The following is a 23,854-nucleotide window of genomic DNA, read 5'->3' as shown; positions in this document are numbered from 1 at the left end:
TTAATTAAAGAAACTGTTAATGTTTTATAAAATTATGTCTAACATAATTTTTTTTGTAAATCATAATCAACAGGAGATAAAAAATGAAGTTGTGGCCTGTTGGACCAAATATGTGGTCCATATATATGGACAAAAATGTTGCCTCCTCAGGGTCTTTTCATGTAACAGATGATAAGCACTTTTTGTTGTAAGCTCAAAGAAGAGATGGCATTTTGGGAAGGCTCTCTCTCTGATGCACAGCATGAGGTGAAAACAAGGCATGCTGCAACCTGTAGTTCCAATTCTGTCTTTAAGCCTGTGGCAAACTCTGCCCTTGCCAGCTCCGTAGGGGAAGCGAGCATGGGTGTAGGTGGGTGAGGAGGTGAATTTCATTTCAAGGGCTGATCTCTAAGCAGTTCTACAAGCTAAGCAATGTGAGCCTAATATTCTAACTCCAAGGGGACTCTTGACAGTGCATAGTAAAATTGCTTATTAAATTATAATCAAGAAAAGAATCAGGAGATAGACACCTGGTAGCATTCAGCTGGCTGCATATGGGAAAAAAGGGCTGAATTCTAGCTATCTGAGTAGCAATGCTCTTTTACTATGTGAAAATAAAATTAGCTTATCACTGATATAATTATTAATGCACGAGATGAGGCAGAAATACCATGTGGCTCCTACCATCCCTTCTACTCCTTCCCCCCACCCTCCAAAAGAGAGAATAACTTGAGAGCAAAACAGGTCTGCATGAGGTCTTTCTGATACAGGCATCCGTGACAGATTTCATTGCTACAGTGGTAAAATGCAGATGATTTATAAATTATCTTCATTTAAAAGCAAAGCATTGTGTAAACAGGAACTGGCACATTTATTATTTTCTCAGTTAGATCAAAATGTAAAAGACGTGTCCAATAATAGTAACTGTTTATTACTCTAATCAGAAATGGAAATAAATTTTCAGCTACTCTGTGTGTTCTTTTATTATGCATGAGCAGCTATTACTACTGTTCTGTCATAGACGCCTCCTAAAGTAGTCATTGCAACCTCTGCCTTTGAACGGCTTTCAAATAAATAAAACAACTTTTTTTGCATAAAAAGATATTCTGCAAACACAAGTATTGAATTTACATTTTTATGAATATAACATCTTCATAAGAAAGATGAATCCACTGTAAAAAAGCTCAGAGGTTTTGCCTCCCTTTGTCATTAGAACTGGTAGAAAAGAATTCTCTTTTGCATTAAAATATTGAACACAGTTCCCTTGAATGGGAACTGCCCTGATTTTTGCTAAGACACTGCTCTCCATTCTCATTTTTACATTCAATGAGTCACTACTGTTTCAGTCTAAAAGGTATCAGTCAGTAAAGCTTTATCATGAAACTAGCTGTAGAATCTAATCAGACTCTTTAAAGCTCATTTATATTTAGCTAATAGTCACAAGTTTTCCTGCAACTACTGCTTGATATGTGGCCTCTTTTTGAGTATAATTTGGGAATACATAATCAGATTTATGAAAATAATACACTCTTAAAATAATTTTCTTACTATGTTACCTATATTATGTGATAGACATTAAAATTAAAATCTATAAATATCTAAATGCCTTTTATTTGTGTACATAGATTTGATTTTTCCTAAAAGTAGTTAATTATTAACAGAATATATTTCATTAAAATTAAAAAATATATAATTAATTATTAATAAACTCTCAAAAATTAGAAATGTATGCTCATAGAAAACCTGTTGATTCATCAGTTTATCTTGAAAAACAAAGTCTTACAACAACAGAACCATCTAAACTGGTATGCCTCTTTCCCTGTCATTTCCTGAGATCTGAGGGAAAGAAATAATGGAATTTTACTTTTTGTTTTTGTTTTTTTTTTTTATTCTTCTTCAAGTGCTGGTGTGGTACTTCAGAAACTATCTTGAGTGGGCATAAAGCAAAAGGCATCAAAGGGAATTGCTTAGTAAGATCAGGTTCAGAAACCCTTGTGTTGGAACAAGTGTCTCACCTTTTGCATCAAATGTCAGCCAGGACTGATGTGCTGCAGATGAGGAAGGACTTTCAGTGCTGTCTCTTGTGACGTGAATCAGCAGGACAGTTATTTACCTTTTTAAAATGTGCAGGTGTCTGGCTCCAGAAAGGAGTGAAATGTCTATGGGAAGCCTCTGACTTAGTCCAGGAAAATATTGATTGACCCTAAAAATCTGCCAAAGCCAGGGATCTATGGATGAAACTACATAAATTTGGCAAGTAAATGATTGAAAATAAAGCACTAAACCTGATCCAGTAAAAAGGATAAGGCCCATAACTCAGTGATGGGAGTGGATACTCAGATTCAGCGAAGTTGGCCTACTGGGACATCACCACAGGCCCGGAGCTTTGCTATTGAACACCTGGTGGTAGAGCAAGCACCTTCCCAGCCAGTTGGAGTCAGGCCTCAACAACTCACGATTTTTTAATATATTCAAAGCCAATTAGCAGAGATTTGCATACTTGTTTTTAACTGTGGCTTCTATTAAATTGCCAAACGGATGTTCTAGTTCATTTCGTCTTTTGTTTCTGTCAGAAATATAATTACAACGCTGAGCAGAATCTATTACTGCTTTTGGAAAGCAACTACTGCTGAGGGAGGTCAGCTCTACTGACTGCCTCCTTCTGCCATCTAGTGGCACATTAAGCATTATACTGCTCTCTCAAAGTTACACGGAGAATGCGACAAAAATTTATACTTCTGAAATGAGAAATGTAATTGGAGAAGAAATACTTTGTTGTGAAAAGCAAAAATAGTTTTCATACATAAAATAATTAGGGGAGAATAGAGCAGGTTCAGTGGTATTAATTATGAAAGTCAGAGAAAAATTCTGCATACTGGGGTCTTGTAAAGAGTAAATCCAGTTTGCTTATTGAGGTCTTACAGATTTATTTTTTTCTGTCGAAGAGCTTGGATTTTAAGCTGAAAGTTGCAGATTTAGCATCCCAAGGAGCCATCTATTAGAAAGACACTTGGTTTGCTAATTTACCTCTATCTAAAGGACACAACAAAAAAATTGTAGTTTCTTTTTTTCTTACACAATTTTATCATGTGCTTTTGATACTCCATTTTGCAATAGATGTTTCTATTTAATTTCAGGAAGAAGTTTAAATGTTATTGTATTAGGAATTCAGGCTTGGGATATTTTTAATCAAAAGGCATGTTCTGACTTGTCATATGACTGACAATCATGAATCACCTAAAATGCTTTCTGGTATATTAACTGAGTTTGATCTTGGTTTTTGGTTTTTTTTTCTCATGAAGTGCTGTTTTTGGTGAACCAGGCTACAACTAAAACCATGTTTTAATCAAATTCTGAAATAGGTATAGTTATTCCTTTCCAGTTGCAGCAAATTGACAGGAGGCAGAATGTAGAACTTCATCATCCAGGATATCTGTTTTTTCTTTTCTTTTAAACACTTGCTGTTTTGCATTCTAGTCATATTAATAAGTTGCCAACATCTTTTCCAGGGTGGAAAAATCCCAATAAGGTGGACTGCTCCTGAAGCTATAGCCTACAGGAAGTTTTCCTCAGCAAGCGATGCATGGAGCTACGGGATTGTTATGTGGGAGGTGATGTCCTATGGTGAGAGACCATACTGGGAGATGTCCAACCAGGATGTAAGTACTGCCAAGGACTAACCTGCAGCTTGTTGAAATATTCTGTGAAGATGATTGTCACTCCCTGCCCTGGTTTGCTTTCTCGTTTATTTTCTAGGCTGGAAATTCATCTAAACTTACTTAATTCAATATTACTCTATCAACTTCAGTGGGACAGTAATTTATGAAACCTGAAGATCTGGCCCCCTAAGCTAAAAAAAGGACCAGATTCCTCCTATGGATTAAAGACATATTCCAGAGAGCCAGTTTGCCAGTTTCACCCAAATCCCTGGGAATATGGATCAGGTGGATTTGCAAGTTAATGAAGTTCTCAGTTGAGTTATAAATCTTGAGGGAATACTGGAACAATTCTGATTATGTAGTTGGCCCATTGTCTCCAGTACAGTCTAACAGTGCCCTTTAATGGGCATACATGGCTAATTTCTAAAAGAGTTCAGCTGCCACAAGAAATGTATTTGCTAATTTGCCTTCCTAATAATTAAATGCCTTCTGTTTTCTTAAAACTAAGTATAGGCTTAACCACTGTGCAGGGCAACAGTCCTTCCTCATAACAAAGTTTTCCTCTGACTTTTTGGGTTTTTTTCAGTTGTGGCCAAGTAAGCTTTCCTGATTAAAACAAACAAACAAAAAAACAACAAAGAAACCAAAAAAAAATGCATGTGCTTCCAGTAAAATTGAAGTCTTGTTCTAGAAAATGAAGTATGGGAAAAGAGGAATGACTTTTTCTCTTTCACAATTTGAATTTTTACTAAATCTCTTGTTTTATGGATCCCCATGACAGCTCAAAGTAATATAATCAGTCTTGACACCAGCCATCAAACTTTGTCATAATGAAGAGTATCAGCCAGCTTATCTTATCCTCTGTCATACATGTGCCTACAATAGCTCTGTTTTGATTCTGAAGAGTTGACAAGACTTTTCCCAGTTGGCTGTTTTTATGTTGTTGCTAAGTTATTCGGCTGTTCAAGTCTGGTTGCTTGTTAAGGCTGATCAGTCATTTAGGGATAAAGAGCTGAGAGAGATTTTAATTAAAAAAACATCATTTCAGAGTGTTTCAGGAAAAAAAAAAAAACAAAAACCAAAAAAAAACAAACCCACCTAACCAGAAAAGACTAGCAAAACTAACCCTTATTTCCTTTAGATTTATACTCTACAGTCAGTACTATAATCCTACTTCTCTCCAGCATTTCTCTTGTGAGTTTAGCTTTTGGAATTAGATCTCGCCTGTGTGTCACTCTCTCCTGATAGTGTCTACAGCCTCCATCCCCCCTCCACTCACCTATCTGCCGTCAGCCCAGCTCCCTGCTGTGCTCCTTGATTAACACCAGGTATGGGGTGATGCATGCTGTGCCCTGCTTTTGAGCTATGCTCCTGTTGGTTGAACAGGCAGTGTTGGATGGTTGCCCATCTGAAGAGAACAAGCAGCCACTGAGCCAAGGTAGACCTTTTCCTTCAGTGAAAACTTTATTTTTATACTATTTGCACTACAGACACATCATGGATCTGCTGTGAAATAAGCAGATAAACCCAGTATGCTCAGTTCTGTTTCCCACAGAAATCTTTTGGCATTTGAGGTGCCCTAGAGTAACTAAGATCTCTACATGCTGCTGACCAGGATGTGCAGAGGTCTCAGTTCTTCTGGAGCAATAAATGAAGGCTGGTAGGATACCTTAGGGAGTCTAAAATTAGATACCTATGCTTAGACAACTGAGTTAAGGCTACTTTTCCCCAGGGCACAGTGTGAAATCATCTGTGTACAGATTTCTTGTATATTTAAGTCTCTATGTCCTACAACCAACTTTATGCCTCCGTCAGCTGCTCATCCTTCCACAGTTTATTTAATTTGATTCAAGTGGGCCAATGAATTAAAATTCAATAAAAAGGGATGAACAGGCAGGCTTTGACTGGAAACATGAGTACCCTAGCTATTACTTTGCCTGAACTGAGAATCACTTAGCTACTGAACTACCATGGCTTCGAAACATCATTTTAAGGCAAAATGCCACTGTTTTCCTTGAAAAGCCCTTTTGTAAGATGTGGTGGTTTAGAAGCTGATTGTTAAGGAGTTGATACATCTGCCTTGCAATAGCAGAGGATGCTACTCTGGAGCTGATCTACCATTCAGAAGCACAGCCAAACGCTGCCATGGCAGTATCAGCCATTTTTGCTGTTGCAAAACCTGATTGCTCTACATGGCATGGAATGCATCTTGTACCAAAATCCACGTGTACATTCAAATTTTCTGCCTTCCCAAAGTAATAGATGCATTGGTTAGCTTCACTGTGAACTTTCTTTTGTGGGGAGATTTAGCAGAAAAAGAAACTGGGAAAGAGGTGCTAGCAGCTCACAGAATCACACAACAGCTGAATTGAAGGACCTTTCAAGGGTGTTTATTCCAGTGCCCCAACTCGAGCAGGGTCAGCTAAAACAGTTCACTTAGGGCTTTCTCCCACCAGGTTTTTACTATCTCCAAGGATGGAGACTACAATTCCTCTGGGCAGTACCAGTCATCTGGACTGTACCAGTCATCCACACAACAGAAAAGGGTTTTCTTAGGTAGTTCTGATGGAATACCATGGTTTTCAGTTTGTGACCAAGTACAACATGCCTATACAAGCAATGCCCACTGGGCTTAGAGGGCAGTAGCACTGCCTGGATGAGGGGGGACTGTGATAATCATAAAAGTAGCAGTGGCTCACAGCCCTTCCTGCTGTTGCCTTTGCCAGTTGCCACTGGTGCATGCTCTGAGCCTGTCACAGGCAGTAGTTATTTTCCTGGCTTTCCTCACCATACAGTTGGTATTTGGTTTCTCCCTTCCCCCTGCACCACCCCATTCATGGCTGATTTAGAGATTAAAGAAGCCCATGAAGCCAGAGATACTTCTGAACAAAGCTGGTCCTGCTATGGTGCCTGGTTTTTGTGCTGTGCCAGTGTGTCCATCTGCAGTGTCACCTCTCCATAACTCTGCCTCTGCTTCTCATCTTGCCACTCTGCTGACCTGGATGCAGGTGATGGGCAGCTGCTGGTAGTGACTGGAGCTAGAGGAGGTGGGGGAAGGTGATGCTTCTTTGCTGTATCATTATGTCTCACTGTCACACAATCTTGTTCTATCAATCTCTTCTCGTTGCGAGTCATTTCATCTGGCATTGGGTTAACTCTCTATGAAGAGCCCATCTGCTAACATCTCTTTTACTTCTGTAAACATAATTCTTCTCACACTGGCTCCATTACCAGCCCAGCTCTTGACTCTCCTACTGCTGTTACCACTAACTGGGAATAGGGATACAGACACTTTATATCCAGCCCATTCAGCCCACTATTCACCTCCTAGGAAGAGCGTCTGAAACACCTGTAGGACCCTCACATAGACCCCAAGTCACCAGGTGACAGCAGCATGCAACACAGACCTTGATTCCAGCTGCCTCTCCCTTTCTCTGAGGCTGCCTTCAGCCTCTTCTCTTCCCTTCTATCACCACCTGCTATGTATCTATTCAGGGCCATGGCAGCAGTGAGAGTTGATAAAGCAACCCTTCCATTTAGAGTGTGTTAAATATTCCCCTACAGCGTGAGGATAGCAACATTTAATTACTCTTACATCCAAAATACAAGTATCTCTTAATGCAGATTAAGGATGCAGGCCCCATGGATACTGCTTGTGTTAACAATGCTGACTTCTGGGGGGTTTTCCCTGCAGTTCAGCAACACACAGGAGGACTCTTTTTCTCTGGAAACCCACTGGCTTTCAGTTCCAAAATCTTAACAGTGAGTACCTGTGACCTTCTAATTGCATTTAGAAACTCTAAAAGGCACTGGGAAATTTCAAGTTATTAGACATTTTAAAGCTTACTTTGCTGGATATTGGGAAATATGTTTTAGTACAATAAACTACCCTGAATTCACATTAACTTATTTTTCAGAAATAATAGTATTTTCCCAACGGTCAGTAATAATGTATATATGGCAGGGAAAGCAGGAGAGAGGGGCATGTGCTAAACAGATTCATAAAAGACACATTACGCAAACTGTTGATAAGGTCTTGCATAAGTATAATCTAAGGTTGTCCTACAAAAACCCATCTGGCAACGTTAGCAATACAATTCTTCTGTATTTTGTTATGATTAAAACTCTAATCTAGGTAGCATTAATATATTTATGGAATTAGGTGGCTTTTTGTAAAGCACCAAAAGTTTTCCAAGTATAAATTCCACAGAGCTGGGTCAGTGTTGTCTGCTGTGGTTCCCATTTGCCACATGAATTCATCTCCAGTCAGATGAACAGAAGGGCTGAGCTAAGTCTACCAAGGGTCTCTTGTTGAACCCCTCAGTCACAGCAACCAAATAACAAGGAGCCAGAACAGGTAGCATGGAGTCTGAGCTGACTGCAGAGCATTAAAGTGATACCTGTCACAGAAATAAACTCAGTCTGACCTTCAGTGACTACAACTGTTTGCATATACTCATCACTTCAGTGCAAGCCAGAGAGACCCAACACCTCTCAAAACTAGAGTCCTCTATTTATATTCCTAAGTAGGGATTTGGAAGCTGAACTTTAGGTAACTTAGTTTGAAAATGTCTCACATAAATTTTTAAATAGTGTACATGGTACAATATAGAGGTTTAAAACCGTTATTAACTTTGAGAAATGTTTTTGTTTAAGTAAATAACCATTTTATTATTGCAGTAAGTCACTCCAGACCTGTGTTTGTGCTGATTAATGCACTTCTTAGATGTGTGGCAGCCACCAGAGGTGTCCATTAATTAGGGCTGCTGCACAGTCTGTCATGTCTTATTGCTTAATTAATAAACATTACCTAAGATATTGAAATTTCCAAGGAAACTTGTGTACTGATGAACAGATTGTGCTAAGAGCCTGGCTTGCTAATGCTCATATGAGGAAAGGAAGATTTATATTCCACGCATTTGGTTTGTAGAACAGCTGTGAGTGAAGTCTACTGGGACACCTGTTAGAGGCTGCTGCATAAATCAGTGCATGCTGGAGAACTGCAGTATTAAAAAAAAATAAAATTAACAGATTGTAATAAATATAAAATATGAAAAGTTCTCTAGCAAACAGAATATAAGTCCTTACTGTTATGAAACTTTCTTGTCATAGTAAAAAGAACTTAACCTCAGTTCTTCATCCCATAGATATAAAAACAGCAGGCACCTGGGATTGGCTCCATACCACAAGGCATGAGCAGCTGCTTCTCCCCCCTTGGTAGATTTTTCAGATGTCAGGAGGACACAGGGACAACATCCCTCTGGACTTTTTTCTATCTCAGTCTCATTAAAAAATCTGTCAGTTAACTTTCAAAAGCAGAAATCTGTTACTGTTAATAATGAAACTATCAGAACAATTACAGCTTAATTTTTAGATGCCATTTTTGCCATTCAAATTATTTTGAAACTAAATATGCAGAACTCTTATGAAGCAAAAAAAACACTTGTCATGTAATTTTGGTGTCATAATTAATATTTATTGGTATTAACTCTGTTTACAACCTTTACAGATACATCTAACATCAAGAACAAATGATAAAATGTATTTAACAGGCTCCAGTGTTTAATATCATCAGTGTACAAAAATACATAAAAAGAATGCCCCCCTTTATAAATATTAAAGCCTAAGTATTAAAAAGCATGGCAATAATTAGCTCTGTTATCTGTACAAAATGTTGCCTTTCCCTTATAGTTTATATTCTCACCCGCTAAAAATCATTACTTGTAAAAATGCACCCTGCCCACTTAAGTCACCCTAATACTGACCCACAAGACCATCTAGTAAGTATTAAACATTTTCATCTCTGAAAAGAAACCTTTACAGCCCCTCTTTCAGTGTCTGATGGCAGCACAGAATATTTGCATCTCATCAAGTGCTTGTCACAAAACCAGAGCTAGAGAGCAGTCATCAGATACCACTGGATGTGGCACTCAGTGCCATGGTCTGGTAACTGCAGCAATAGTGGATCAAGGGTTGGACTTGATGATCTCTGAGGTCCCTTCCAACCCAGCCAATTCTATGATTCTATTTTGAAAGAAATTAGGGTTAAAAAGAGGGCTTACCAATTATGGAAAAAAGGGCTAACTACTCAGGAGGAATTTAGGAATATAGTTAGGTCGTGTAGAAAGAAAATTAGAGAGACAAAGGCACAACTTGAACTAAATCTCGCCACCTCTGTGAAGGATAACAAAAAGTCCTTCTACAGGTACATCAGTGGCAAAAGGAGGGGCAAGGAAAACATCCATTCTTTACTGGACATGGGCGGTAATATAGTTGTCGAAGATGAAGAAATGGCTGAGGTATTTAACACCTTCTTTGCCTCAGTTTTCAACAGTAAGACAGGTTATCCTGAGGACAGATGGCTTCTGGAGCTTGTAGAAGGTGACAAGAATCTGAACAGCCTCCCTGTAATCCAGAAGGAAACAGTCAGTGACCTATTGAACTGCCTGGATCCCCACAAGTCTATGGGACCAGATGGGATCCACCCAAGGGTGATGAGAGAGCTGGCAGAAGAGCTTGCCAAGCCTCTCTCTATCATCTACCAACACTCCTGGCTCACTGGGGACATCCCAGATGACTGGAAGTTGGTGAATGTCACACCAATCCACAAAAAGGGCCGGAAGGAGGACCCAGAAAACTACAGGCCCGTCAGCCTGACCTCAGTGCCTGGCAGGGTTATGGAACAGATCATCCTCAGTGCAATCACACAGCACCTGCAGGATGGACAAGGGATCAGACCCAGCCAGCACGGGTTTAGGAAGGGCAGGTCCTGCCTGACCAACCTGATCTCCTTTTATGATTGGGTGACCCGCCTGGTGGATGAGGGGAAGGCTGTGGATGTGCTCTACCTGGACTTCAGCAAGGCCTTTGACACCGTCTCCCACAGCATTCTCCTGAAAAAGCTGTCAGCCCACAGCTTGGACAGGGGCACTCTGCGCTGGGTTAGGAACTGGCTGGAGAGCCGGGCCCAGAGAGTGGTGCTGAACGGTGCTGCATCCAGTTGGCGGCCGCTCACCAGTGGTGTCCCCCAGGGATCAGTGTTGGGCCCGGTTCTATTTAATATCTTTATTGACAATTTAGATGAGTCCATCATCAGCAAATTTGCAGATGACACTAAGCTGGGGGCGAGTGTGGATCAGCTGGAAGGCAGGAGGGCTCTGCAGAGGGACCTGGACAGACTGGAGAGTTGGGCTGATTCCAACGGGATGAGGTTCAACAAGGCCAAGTGGCGGGTCCTGCACTTTGGCCACAACAACCCCATGGGGAGCTCCAGGCTGGGCACAGAGTGGCTGAGAGCAGCCAGGCAGAAAGGGACCTGGGAGTCTGGATTGACAGGAAGCTGAACATGAGCCAGCAGTGTGCCCAGGTAGCCAAGAAGGCCAATGGCATCCTGGCCTGTATCAGGAACAGCGTGGCCAGCAGGTCCAGGGAAGTGATTCTGCCCCTGTACTCAGCGCTGGTGAGGCCACACCTCGAGTCCTGTGTCCAGTTCTGGGCCCCTCAGTTCAGGAAGGATATCGAGGTCCTGGAGCAGGTCCAAAGGAGGGCAACCAGGCTGGTGAAGGGACTCCAGCACAGATCCTATGTGGAGAGGCTGAGGGAGCTGGGGCTGTTCAGCCTGGAGAAGAGGAGGCTCAGGGGAGACCTCATCACTCTCTACAACTCCCTGAAAGGAGGGTGTAGCCAGGTGGGGGTTGGTCTCTTTTCCCAGGCAACTCTCAGCAAGACAAGAGGACACGGTCTCAAGTTGTGCCGGGGGAGGTTTAGGTTGGACATTAGAAAGAATTTCTTTACAGAGGGGGTGATCAAGCACTGGAATGGGCTGCCCCGGGAAGTGGTGGATTCTCCATCCCTGGAGATATTTAAAAAGAGCCTGGATGTGGCACTCAGTGCCATGGTCTGGTAACTGCAGCGGTAGTGGATCAAGGGTTGGACTTGATGATCTCTGAGGTCCTTTCCAACCCAGCCAATTCTATGATTCTATGACTTTGTGAGCAGACTCAGGAGTTTATATCTATAGAAAAATAAGCTAATGTTCCTATTCTTTCAGGTTGAAATATGTGGGACATGGATTTGCCATTTTGCTTATTCCTAGAGCTCTTGCTCTGTCCTTCTTGTTGGTACAGATATTTAGACCCTGTCATGATGAATGTGCTGCTTCCTCACCCTTTAAACCATCAAGGAAAAAGGCACTTAAAAGATGTATAATCTTTACATATTATAAAATATAATACTTCGTTCCTTTCAGGTATGAGGATATTAATTCCTCTGTTCAGAAAGAGGTGCTGTGCAAGTAGCAAAGTGGGAGCTTACATAAATATTAAAGAACTAAAAACCTCTAATTCCTCCTTTGAGATTTGATTCCCATTGCAGTATTAGGCACTTATGATATCTTTACTCTTGCTTCTTAGACTCTAAAAATAATACTTGCTTCACAAGGGATAGTAAAGAGGCAATATTTGTAGTTTATTTTTTACATGTGCTGGTATTAATAAAGAATTATAATTATCCTAGTACCAGCTGGCATTTCTCTTCATGAAATGTTCCTTTTGAAAATGAGAAGAAACAAAATGCACTGTAACTTCCTTTCCAAAGATACGGTAAAATAAAACATGTCAAAGAAAATATAATATCTGGAAAATTGTGGTTGCTTTCAGTTTTTTCTGAATATTTTATTTCAGAAAAGCCTCATCAGCTTTCTATTGTTGCCTCGAGCAAGTGCTATATGACTCATAAAAGTAGAGAAGCTTTCCCTTAGCCTTAAGAACAAAATACATTTCAGAAATTCCTCATTTGCAACAGCTACAGATAAATGTAAAGACTATGATATCTGCATTTCTGGGCCATTATAAATTGCCTCTTCAGTAATGAGTGTCAACTAAGCTGTACCCCACAATGTAACAAGTACCAATGTTTTATGAAGCCACTTTGGAGCAGCTGCTTGAGATACGTGAGTTCTGACAGTTTTGTGAATAAAATTTCATGCATGGGGGGCTGAATTTCACCCATCCTGAGTCTGTAACAGGAGCAATCTGGGGGGCATATTCATCATTAGGAGGCAAGGCTTTGAAGGCAATACTGCTTTGACAAGCTGATGGGCTTTTTTCCTGTAGCAGCCATTTCAGCAGCCTGGATTTTGGACCACTGAAGTAAGTTGCAGGGAGACAAAGAAGTAGCCAGAAAGGCAGGTGGAAGGATTATCATGCTGACATATCATTTGCTGCTAGATCTCACCTCTCTATGTACACGGCCAGCCTTTTCTGCACATACGGGACCTGATGACCATCACAGTTGTATAACATTCAGAGATCCCTGTGGCAAGTAATGCTGCCTTTGGACTAGCCTGTATTTCCCAGAGCTGTTGCCAATGGTTCTGACACTTACCCCGTGCTAATCCAACTCCCTGCTGCCATGCAACCCCTTGCTTTTCATTCATACACCTTTTGCCAGGATACAAGAGGGCTATATGCTGTAGGACCAAGTCACCTCATTTTATAAAAATCATACACCAGATAAGAGTCTTATTTCATTGACTACCATGCCATAAAGGGGAGCTAAGGCCCTGATGTAGCTTCATTATGGTTATTTATTTGCATAATGCTTGCAGAATAAGCATTAGGCATTCCTAAACAGAGCAGACAACATTAATTCAAAATTCAAAAAGACAATGAGGATATATTCCAGGATAATAATGTTTAATATATTGAAGCTACACCTAGTGCTAAAAAACATTGATTTGCTGTAAACAGTTTAATGTACCCCCTTCCAGCTGCATTAATATGTCTGCAGCATGTACATATATCTGTGTGAAAAGGATGAATGTCTCCTTAAAACAGAGTGGATATAAATGCAGCGGGTACGTTTCTCGTAAGTGCAGTGTGTTATACTGTGTACAGTCATTTGCACTTTGGAGAACATATATCACTGGTTGGATTTGTATGTTAAGTATTATCTGTGTGTGTTAGGGCTGGTCTTTTTCCTAGCTTTATTTTTGATCAACCACTTATTATCTTTCCATTCTTCTATATACAAGAAATTCTGACTGTCATTTCTATCATCATCTCTACTAATACTATCAGTCATTGCAGAGCCCAGTAACCTTTCCTCTTGCTTTTTAAATCCTGCACAGAATGAATCCAGATAGCTTTTAATGGACCTTACCTACTTTTGCTACCTCCATTCACGCAGGGCTGCTCATGTCCTTTTCAGGCAATGTTTTTTCTTAATGAAATTTTAATCTTACTAAAACCAAGCATCCCTTCAACTTTCATCAAATGTGATTTTTCACACAACTGGAGAATTGTGATAGAAGGCTATAGGCTGCTCTGTAAAGACAGGCAGGGGAGAAGAGGTGGAGGAGTCACGCTCTATGTTAAGGAAAATCTTGAATATATAGAAGTGAGCTATGGTAATTGTGGTAGCCCTATTGAATGTCTCTGGGTCAAAATCAGAGGGGTTTTCTCCAAGGGTGACCTTACAGAAGGCATCTGTTACCAACCCCAAACTAAGATGTCACCAATGAAGCAATACTCAGATCAAGCTTCAGGTCAACAAAACCTGGTCCTATGGGAGACTTTAACTACCCAGACATTTGTTGGAAGAACACTGCAGCTCACCTGACATAGGTCATATTCCTGGAATGTGTAGAAGACTGCTCCCTCACACAAATGTTGGATGTGCCAACCAGGAATGGGGCACAGCTGGACTTACTAACCAAGAAAGCCTGCAGCATTACAGTTAGTGACAGACTTGGCTGCAGTGAACACAGTGTTCACACAGTGGAGTTTGGGATACTGCTGAGCACCATGAAGGTTAATTCAAGAACAAAGGTTCAAGAACAAGAGCAAACTATAGCTCACTCAGAGCTCAGCTGGAAGGGAAGCTTCCATGGAGGGTGAAGCAGCTAGTGAGTGCTGGGAGTTTTTCAAGAACACTCTTCTAGTTAACTGAAACTTGTTGGTAAACTAAAAAAAAAAAAGTCTAAAGGCCAGGGAAGTAGGAGAGCAAGCGACCCCCATGGCTCAACTGTGAGCTTCAGGGTCTGATCAGAACCAAAATCAAAATTTACCAGAGGCTAAAATGTGGAACATTACCAGTTGAATATTACAAGGCCATTACCAGGGTATGCAGAGAAGCACTTAGGGAAGCCAAAGCTCAGCTTGAGCTAAATTTGGCCAGAGACATCAAGCCCTTCAAGAAAGGATTCTTCAGAAATATTAACAGCAAGGAGAAACAGAAGAATAATATTGTCCCACTATGAAATAGGAGAGGTGACCTAGTTGCCAACAATGCTGAAAAGGCGTCAGTTCTCAACACCTCCTTCACCTCTGTCTTTACCAGTGCTGCTAGGTCCCAGGACAGAGGAACAAAAGTTCAAGCTGAAGCAGACACTGACCCACCATCAGTGAAGTAAGAGTTGGTGTATCAGCTGTTACAGGAGCTTGACCTGTACAAAGCAATGAGTCCAGATGCCATCCAACTCAGGGTGTTGAGAGAGCTGGCCAACGTTGTTTTGAAGCCACTCTCCATAATCTTTGAGAAGTTGTGAAGATTGGGAGATGTCCCTGAAGACTGGAGGAAGGCTAATGTCACCCTCATCATTAAGAAGGGTTCCAGGTTCTCACTTCTGTCCCTGGGAAAGTCATGGAGCAAATCCTCCTGGGGACTATCACAGGTCAGTTAAAACATGATTGGGAAAAGCCAACTTGGATTTATTGGGGGCAAATCATACCTAACAACCTGATTACCTTCTATGACAAAGTAACCTGCTCAGCTGATGCAGGACAAGTGATGGACATTGTCTACCTGGGCTTTTCCAAGGCCTTTGATACAGTACCCACAGCCTCCTCCTGGAGAAAGTGACTCAGAATGGCCTGGGCAAGTGGTTTGTGCTAACTGGGATAATAGGAGCTTTATTCAGTTCAATGTAGATAAGTGCACCTGGGAATCCAGGAATGCAGCTCAGACTGGGATCCACTAGGCTAGAGAGCAGCTTCGTGGGACCTGGGGCTTTTGAGCAAACAGTGTGCAGCAGCTGCAAAGAAAGCCAACAGGATGCTGAGCTGCATCAACAAGGGCATCACCACCAGCAGAGACAAAGAAGTCATCATCCTGCTCTACTCAACACTTGTCAGACCACACCTGGAGTGTTGCATCCAGTTTTGGCCCCTACAAAAAGGATGTCGACAGGCTGGAGAGGATCCAGAGAAGAGTCACAAGGATGATCAGAGGACTGGAGCACCTGCTGTATGAGGAGAGGCTGAGAAGACTGGGTCTGATCAGCCCTGAGAAGAGAAGGCTCAGGAGAGACTTTATTGCAATATTCCAGTACTTAAAGGGCAACTACAAAGAAGATGGAGACTCCCTGTTCACAAGGAGTCACATGGACAAGATGAGGATACAATGGATACAAGTTGCTCCTGGGGAGATTCCATCTGAACACAAGAGGAAAATTTTTCACTATGTGGACAGTCAGACATTGGAATGGTCTCCCAGGGGAAGTGGTGGATTCCCCTACTTTGGAAAGTTTAAAGTCTCACCTCAATGGGGTGCTGAGACATCTCATATGACCAATAATACAAGAAGGATGGACCAGATGATCCTTGAGGTCCCTTCCATCCTAACATGCTATGATTCTATTAGAGCATCCTGGTATGCAGTGGCAAAAAGAGGTCTAGTTTGCACTCTTCTCCATTTGATATGACATCAATCTTCAGGCACATAAAAAAGATAGTGACACTGTTCAGTTCTTTCCTCTTCTCCTCCTTCCTTGGCTGTTTCAGTAGGATGCCTGGAGAGCCTGAAAGTGCCTGCTGTGTTTCATATGCCCACAAAATACTTCACATTTCCTCTGGCCACATTCCTGCCAGTCCCCATTCCCTGACTGAAGCCCCAGCAAGTCATAAAGCGAGGCTGGCTGTGCTATTAATTGTTAGCACTGGTTTTTAATTGTCAACTTTACACTGTCCTTTTAACTTTGAATTCCAATGCCCAGTAATCATATGCAATGTATTTTTTTAGGTTATACTGTCTATTGAAGAAGGCTACAGGCTTCCAGCTCCCATGGGATGCCCAGCTTCTCTTCATCAACTAATGCTTCACTGCTGGCAAAAGGAGAGGAACCACCGCCCAAAATTTAGTGACATTGTCTGCTTCCTAGACAAACTGATCCGCAATCCAAGCGCCCTTCATACCCTGGTGGAGGACATACTTGTGTAAGACTTTTTGGTACTTTTTGTTTTATTATTATGCATAGAGGCTGTAATTAGATGTTTTAGGATATTAAGTAGGGGTGGGAAAGAGCTGCAAAGTTCTGAACTCACAAAGTTAGAAAGGTTCAAATAACTTTAAGTCCCTTTTAAGGTTTGCTTTACAGCTAATAGACTTGTGTAAAGACTTACTTTCTCAAGTCATGCAGATTATATTAGGCATTTTTCTCTATTTTGTTTGAGTTCTCTGTGCACTGTCAATCTGCTTCTCCTATGTGCTTGTTTTCTCTTTGTATGTTTTTTTTTTCTCTATTTAACAGGCTGTCTTTCCATCTGACAGTACTCAAGCAATTTCTGAACTGCTTGGAGCATTTCCTGCAGAAAGTAGTTGTGTCTTCACTTCTTAAATCTTTGTTTATCTCCAGAAAAAAATGGCAAGAGTTACTAAATAAGAGGTTATGCTATTACCATTCCACAACATATTCTTAATGGTGTTGCCCAAAGTTTTTTATGTTAATAATATTTGCGAACTCAATGCAACCACAGGAGAAGCAAGATTTTGGTGGAAGAATTAATGAGTTTTTGTAGGCTGATTGATCCAAGCTGCCTTTGGATATCAGCTGAAAGTGGTGAAGGCCCAGGTGGCCTCACTCAATTCAATATCTGAAATTCACCTCAAGATAAAGGTGCTTTCATAGGTCTCCCCTGGGCTTATAAGGGGTTCTCAAGGTCTAAGTGGGTCTTGCTGAGAACCTCAGTGGGTTAAGAGGGGTTTTTACATGGTTTGGAGATGGACTGAGAAACAAGGCAATGACAGGTTTGTATCTTGCTGTGGGAAAGGCTGAATGAGGAGCTTACTAGGAAAACCTGGAGTTGGGGCTACAGACATTTTATCTACCAAAAATGAGTGGGACTTATTGCATTTATTATTGCACTAAAGTTAGTGGCCTCTGTGGGTATGTGCATGTAAATATACACGACTTGCTACCTATACAGGAGCCACTTTATTTACCATTGGAGTAATGTATTTTTACCTATTCATATTTTTAAACATTTTTCAAGATATAAATATTTGTGGTTTTTTTGTTTTGTTTTGTTTTGTGTTTTTTTGTTTTGTTTTTTTTTTCTCTCTTGCAGTAGGGCTCTTACTGCTCTTCCCTGCTTGGGCAAGTTTTTCCACTCATTTGGAAATGCCTGATGCAGTCAGTCTGAATTACTGTTGTGTTACTGTTAACTTACAGGGTCAGCAGTTATTGTATAGAATTGCATAATTATATAGGAAATCAGTTTAGCAAAGACCTTGGTAGGTCTTTAATTGAGGTTTGGACTCAACAGTGTCCTCCTGTCCTTCACTTTCTCCATCATTTTGATAACATGAATGAATATCACTGTGTTAAATGCATTAAAATATGTATGGTTGAAACTCTGTATGTTGAGATACTAGGGTATGTTTCTTCCTACCTTATATGTAAGTCATGTTCCAGCAGTTAATGTTAGCTGACTTTTGCTGTTTGAATTTTCATTCTAAATAAATTTGATCTTTCTGCTAAGGACTATCATGAAGCTCTTTTCAACAGCAGTGTGCTTTTTCTATATTCCTATGTTCCTATGGTTTCTTTACACAAAATGTATGAAGTCAGTGGAAGTTGTGAGCCCTTGCCAGTGTGATACACAACAGAAGACTAGAAATATATGCTGAAAAACTGGAATCTTTTCTCTGTATCAATTGTGCTATTATTAGATTAAAGAACTCTAAGAAATATGTCTAAATTAGTGCCTTCACTAGTTTTGGGTTTGAACATTAATCAAAGTGTTTCCATTGCATAATGATTAGCAACGAGGAGCCTTTTGAGTGGGTTTTTTTGTAGACAAATGTAAAAATCATTGTATCTCATTATATTTTGTTTGTCCTCTATTTTGACGGCTGTATTTACAAATTATTATCATCCTGAACACCTATGATCTGTAAAGAAACACCCTGTGGGAACAAAAATAAGAGCAGTGGGAGAGGTCCATTCCTTGGTTTGTTACAAAGCTGCTGCAGGGCTTTAACAAAAAAAAAGTATTGTTTAAACAGTGCAACTTGGCAGACTGATATGACTTTCAACTTTTAGACAATGGGTTAGAGAGATCTGCAGTTAAGATCTGACTTTTTCTGTGCAAGCTCCCCTCTCATGCCTTCTGCCTTTTCAAAAAATTAAAGTCTATGAGAGTATTTGGAGTGTAGTATTTTGTGTTGCTTCACTAACCTTTGCATTTTGTTTTAACAGAATGCCAGATTCACCTGGTGAAGTTCCAGAATATCCTTTGTTTGTTTCAGTCAGTGACTGGCTGGACTCCATAAAAATGGGTCAGTATAAAAATAACTTCATGGCAGCAGGTTTCACAACTTTGGATATGGTTTCAAGAATGAGTATTGAGTAAGTATGTAATCTCTTATCCCTACAGTGACTAATCAATCTGAATTTCTTTGGATGCTGCAGTGACACAATTATTGTGATGTATAGAATAGCTCTTTCATTTCTTTTCATACGTAAGCTAATAAAAGGCATAGTTTTTTACCAAAATGATGCAGGAGAAAGATGTGAGTTAGAGACCCAGAACTGACAGTTTCATTTTGTCACCACACCAAACATGGCCAAAGATCAAGCAGAGAACATCCTTAAATGTTTCTTGGAGAATTGTGTCTTGTCTAGACCACTGAACTAATTGGCAAAAGTCTTTTTTTACTTTGCTGTAAAAATTGTCAAGCCTATGTCAGTCCTAATGAGGAAGTTGTTCCACACCTTGCTGCCCTCCCTTCAATCATTTTTTTAAATGAAAACATTGCACCCAGTATATAACTGTTTGGGCAAACTATGAACTAATACAGTGTCATAATGATGTGATCTATTTTGTTATGTATTCCCTTGCCATTAATTCCTAATCTTTTATTTGATGAATACACTCTGCATTAATAATTGTAATGGTCAATTAAGACTTAGTAATTTTACATGTGAAGTTACAACTGGTTTTCTTCCATGTGTATGACTTTATGTTCACCTACATTGAATTTCATCTGCTGCTGTATGGCATAGTCACTTTGTTTTATGAGATCCTTCTAAAATTCTTCATAGGTAGCCCTTTCCCTTACTGCCCTGAACAATTTAGTTTCAACAACTGATTTTTCATCTCTGTGTTCACCTGTTTTTTCCAGACCATTTACTGATTTGTTGAACAGTAATGTTTGACATCAACCCAGAGTAGGTTCTTGTAGGTTTCCATCAATGAGTACATTGGAACACCTGACAATTTCTAATTTTCTGTCTTTGAACCAGTGGCTTAGTCATGCAAAGACCTTCTTATGCTGTAGCTCCTTATTTTCCTTATAAAGCTTTGATGAGGAATCTTCAAAGCTTTTGGAAATCCAATTGCCTTCATCCATATGTATGTTGAGTCCTCCATTTGAAAAAAAAAGAATTATAAAATATGACTTCCCTTTGCAAAAGTCATAGTGATTCGAGCAGGTCATTTATCTAAGCACTCACTAATTCTGTACTGTACTCAATAATTCTGAACTGTAGTTTCTATTATGCCTTGTAAGGATTTCAGGCTCACAGGCCTGTAGTTGCCCAGGTCTCCCCTGGAAACTTATTTTGCTTGGCACCACGTTCCATGTCTCCAGCACCAAGGAAATCTTAAGCAAGAGGAGCAGAGCTGAAACCTCCCTCTCTCACATTCCTGTTACTAATTCCACTACTTCATCCTTGAACTCTTAAAACTCTTGACCAAATATAGTCTTGTTCTAGAGATGGATTGTTGCTTGTCCTGTAACCTCTCCTGCAGTCACTTCAGACAGATCCTCTGGCAAGCAGTCCATTAAGCTTCTGGCATGGGAGTCATTTCAATTTCTTCCAGAGCGAATATCAATTAAAATAACTGGTTTAATCATGTGCCATTGGCCAGTCTTTCAGTGATCTTTTATACCCAAATCACCATTAAACTCTGTAGACTCTCTGGCCAGTATCTTGTACACCAGTGAGCTTGCAAAAAGCTTTATAATGAGTTTTACAGTTAGGTGTCTTTTTTCCAATTGCTCCTCAAGTTCTTTTTTTAGCCTGCCTTACTGTGCTTTTACATATAAGTTGCCTAAGGTTATCATCCTTTCTACTTCCTTCCTTTAGATACCACTTCAGCTTTTTGAAATATTCCTTCCTTTTTCAAATAATCCCTGTTATTGTAGGCTTGCTTCCTTCCTTCTTGGTTTTATCAGGCCATCCTTGATAAGTGCTGTGCATTTTTCCTGCATTTCCAATACTACTCCCCACTGTTAAGGTTAATTCTTTTAGCTGTCTCTTTTTAGCTGCTCAGATGCTCAGTATTTTTGCATAGTTCTTAAGTTGTGTATCAGCCCCCATGTGGATGTTAAGCCCAAGTACATAATAGTTGCTGCTACCCAGTGGTTCTTCCTCTGGAGAATACAGTCAGGCATCTTAAACTGCAAATCTGAAATTCATAAAGGTCATGCTTCATCCCACAGGCTCCTTTAGTAGCTGTATCAACAAACAATATTTGGGGGTATCTAAACAGGCAATGTCTATGCTATGTCCCAGCATGGGATTTGCACAATTGACAAGGCATGCCTGAAGCTTCCTGCCCTTGTTGCCCCTGTGATCTTTCTCAGCATATTGCAGTTGGTGATATTTAGAGTACAACAAAAGCAGTGGATTGTGCTGGATGCTAAAGGCTGTTGACTTCTTTCCTGCCAAAGAGTGAGGCTCTGTGGGTGACCTACCCCCTCTGGGGTGCAGGTCTAGATGAAATGATGGGAAACAGGGAGGTAAATCAGGGTCAAGCTGGAAGATTCACTGTTATTCTGATCTTTAGAACAGCTCTTGCCACCATTTCTTGAGTCATCAGAAGCAGAGTCTCTGTTATTTCAGCCTCTGGACTGCAAAAGTGAATTTATCAGCTCTATTCCTTTGCAAGTGTAAGTGGAAAACACCTGCTACTAACACATTACTAAAAATGGACAATTAGAACCCACATCTTAGGCTCTTCATTGAGATTTGGAAAAAATTACCATTTGTATCACAACAGATACCAGACCACTAACCACAAGATTATTTTTTATTTTTTTAAATTAAATGGCTGTCTTCAAATGAATTTGGAATTGACAGGTGCAGAAAACTTCAAGGCTTGCAGCATTCCTGTACGTCCCAAACAGGAAAGTAGACTGTCCTGAAGCAGAACCAGTTCATCAGATATTTATAGTCTTTTGTGTGCACGAGGCTTTCCTATGCTTGCATCCAAGATAAAACTTTTTATCTTGCAGTGACGTTAGAAGAATTGGAGTTGTACTCATTGGACACCAGAGACGAATAGTCAGCAGTTTACAGACTTTGCGGTTACACATGATGCACATACAGGAGAAAGGATTTCATGTATGAAAGTACTAGAAGCAACTGTGTTTTGTGCCTCAACATTTCTAAAATGGAAAAAGATACCCATTCTTCCCTTCTGCTCTTCCCAACTTCGAGAAATGCAGTCTCCTGTTCAAAATATAAAAGTACTTCTATGTTTATGCTTCCAAACTGGAATTTTTAATAGCACTGCATAGCTCCTCCGCCAGTTATCTGCCAATAAAATCCTGGCCTACTGCAAGACTCTTCCTACACATTGATGAATAACTCAGCATGGATGTGTAACTTTGTATAACAGTATTTGGGAAACTTTTATGAACTCACTTGAAAGTAGTAATCTATTTGGCCTGGTGTGGCTTCTTTATTGATGTATTTAGAGTTTGCTGGTAGATCAAAAAGTATTTGACTTCTTTCATGTTCTGTGACCATGTAACTTCCAATACCAAATGTGCAATCAAGAAGTTTGACAAGAATATTTATTTTATCTCTTAACTAAATCCAAGTGTATGGGTCTGTTATGTTACTTTATAATAGGTTGAATGCTGGCAAGCCAGTGCCTCAAAACATTATTATTGTTTCAAGGAAATACTGATTATTTTATGGTTTTAAGGTGTGAATAATTGGGAAGAGAAATCTGTCTGAAATCTTAAGGTCCTTGGTTTTAACTTATTTTAGCACTTGACACTTTTTATGCTTTCAGTTTAAGATTAGGTTGGAAAACTTGCTCATTCCTGGGATTCTGCATCACCCTAGACCTTCTTTTTGATTTGCTTGTTTGTTTTTAATACTCAGCATTTGCTTCTACTATGTGGCAAATATTCACTAGAAAACTAATTGTAATGTTTCCATAACCACGTGTAAAACATGGTTGTCAGGTATTTCATGGCCATGTAGACTTCAGAAGGCTTTCTGTTCCAAAAATGCAGGCCTCAGCTGCTTGAACTAAGCATAATTTCCACCAGTGGTAGTAGACCTTAGAGGGCCAGCCATCAATGGGATGATGTGCTTATTCCCATGGGAGCAGGCCAGCCATACCATCCTCCAGTTGAGGGCAGTGGTACAACCACCAACTAATGCTGGAAGTTACACTCTGTGGTATTCTGTTATCTTGTACAAAGGCAGAAAAGGAGATATAGGAAAGCAGTGTAATAATATGTTGCCTTGAGTCTACTTCTAACTGCTTTTAGAAGTAAAAAGCAGACTCTGCTGAAATGGAGCTCTAGTTACTACGGGCTAGATCTTCATTTAGTACAGGTATCTGAACAACATCAAAGACTTCCAATTACCTTTGGTACTCTTCAATAGCCATATTTACATGCAAGAAAATGGCTGCAAAGGCCTAACACAATGTTTTTACCTCTCTAAGACATACAGCTCTCATGTTTTATTCAGACAATTTACACGGGGGTGCTGGGCTACATTTCCAGACTTTTGCATGGGATATGTGCTACTGGGAACAAGGGCACGAGCGCGTGTCTGCATGCTGTAGGTGTCACCTGCATGTCCCACATAAACTGGGTGCAGATGCTTTTCATGATTTATACATAGTTCTGAGGATGTTTTTGAGTTACTTAGCATTCCCATATACTCAAGCATTACAGCTCTT

General features: G+C 40.2%; 1 protein-coding gene across 2 annotated transcripts in view; it reads left to right on the top strand.

Moving 5' to 3' along the window:
* EPHA6 (EPH receptor A6) overlaps window positions 1-22,745 on the top strand; it is a 445,064-nt gene extending 422,319 nt beyond the window's left edge. For both annotated transcript variants that reach the window (XM_071756858.1, XM_071756850.1), the window contains 4 exons: window positions 3,489-3,638; window positions 16,659-16,852; window positions 19,117-19,266; window positions 22,161-22,745. In XM_071756858.1, coding sequence (XP_071612959.1) covers window positions 3,489-3,638; window positions 16,659-16,852; window positions 19,117-19,266; window positions 22,161-22,275 — 609 coding nt within the window. In that variant the 3' untranslated portion in view covers window positions 22,276-22,745. The remainder of the gene's footprint in view (window positions 1-3,488; window positions 3,639-16,658; window positions 16,853-19,116; window positions 19,267-22,160) is intronic.
* Window positions 22,746-23,854: the final 1,109 nt, after the last annotated feature.

The sequence above is a fragment of the Heliangelus exortis genome, chromosome 1 (assembly GCF_036169615.1).
Source record: "Heliangelus exortis chromosome 1, bHelExo1.hap1, whole genome shotgun sequence".
Taxonomy (NCBI): Eukaryota; Metazoa; Chordata; class Aves; order Apodiformes; family Trochilidae; genus Heliangelus; species Heliangelus exortis.
The sequence above is the reverse complement of the archived record's forward strand: the minus strand, read 5'-3'. Positions and strand labels throughout refer to the sequence as shown.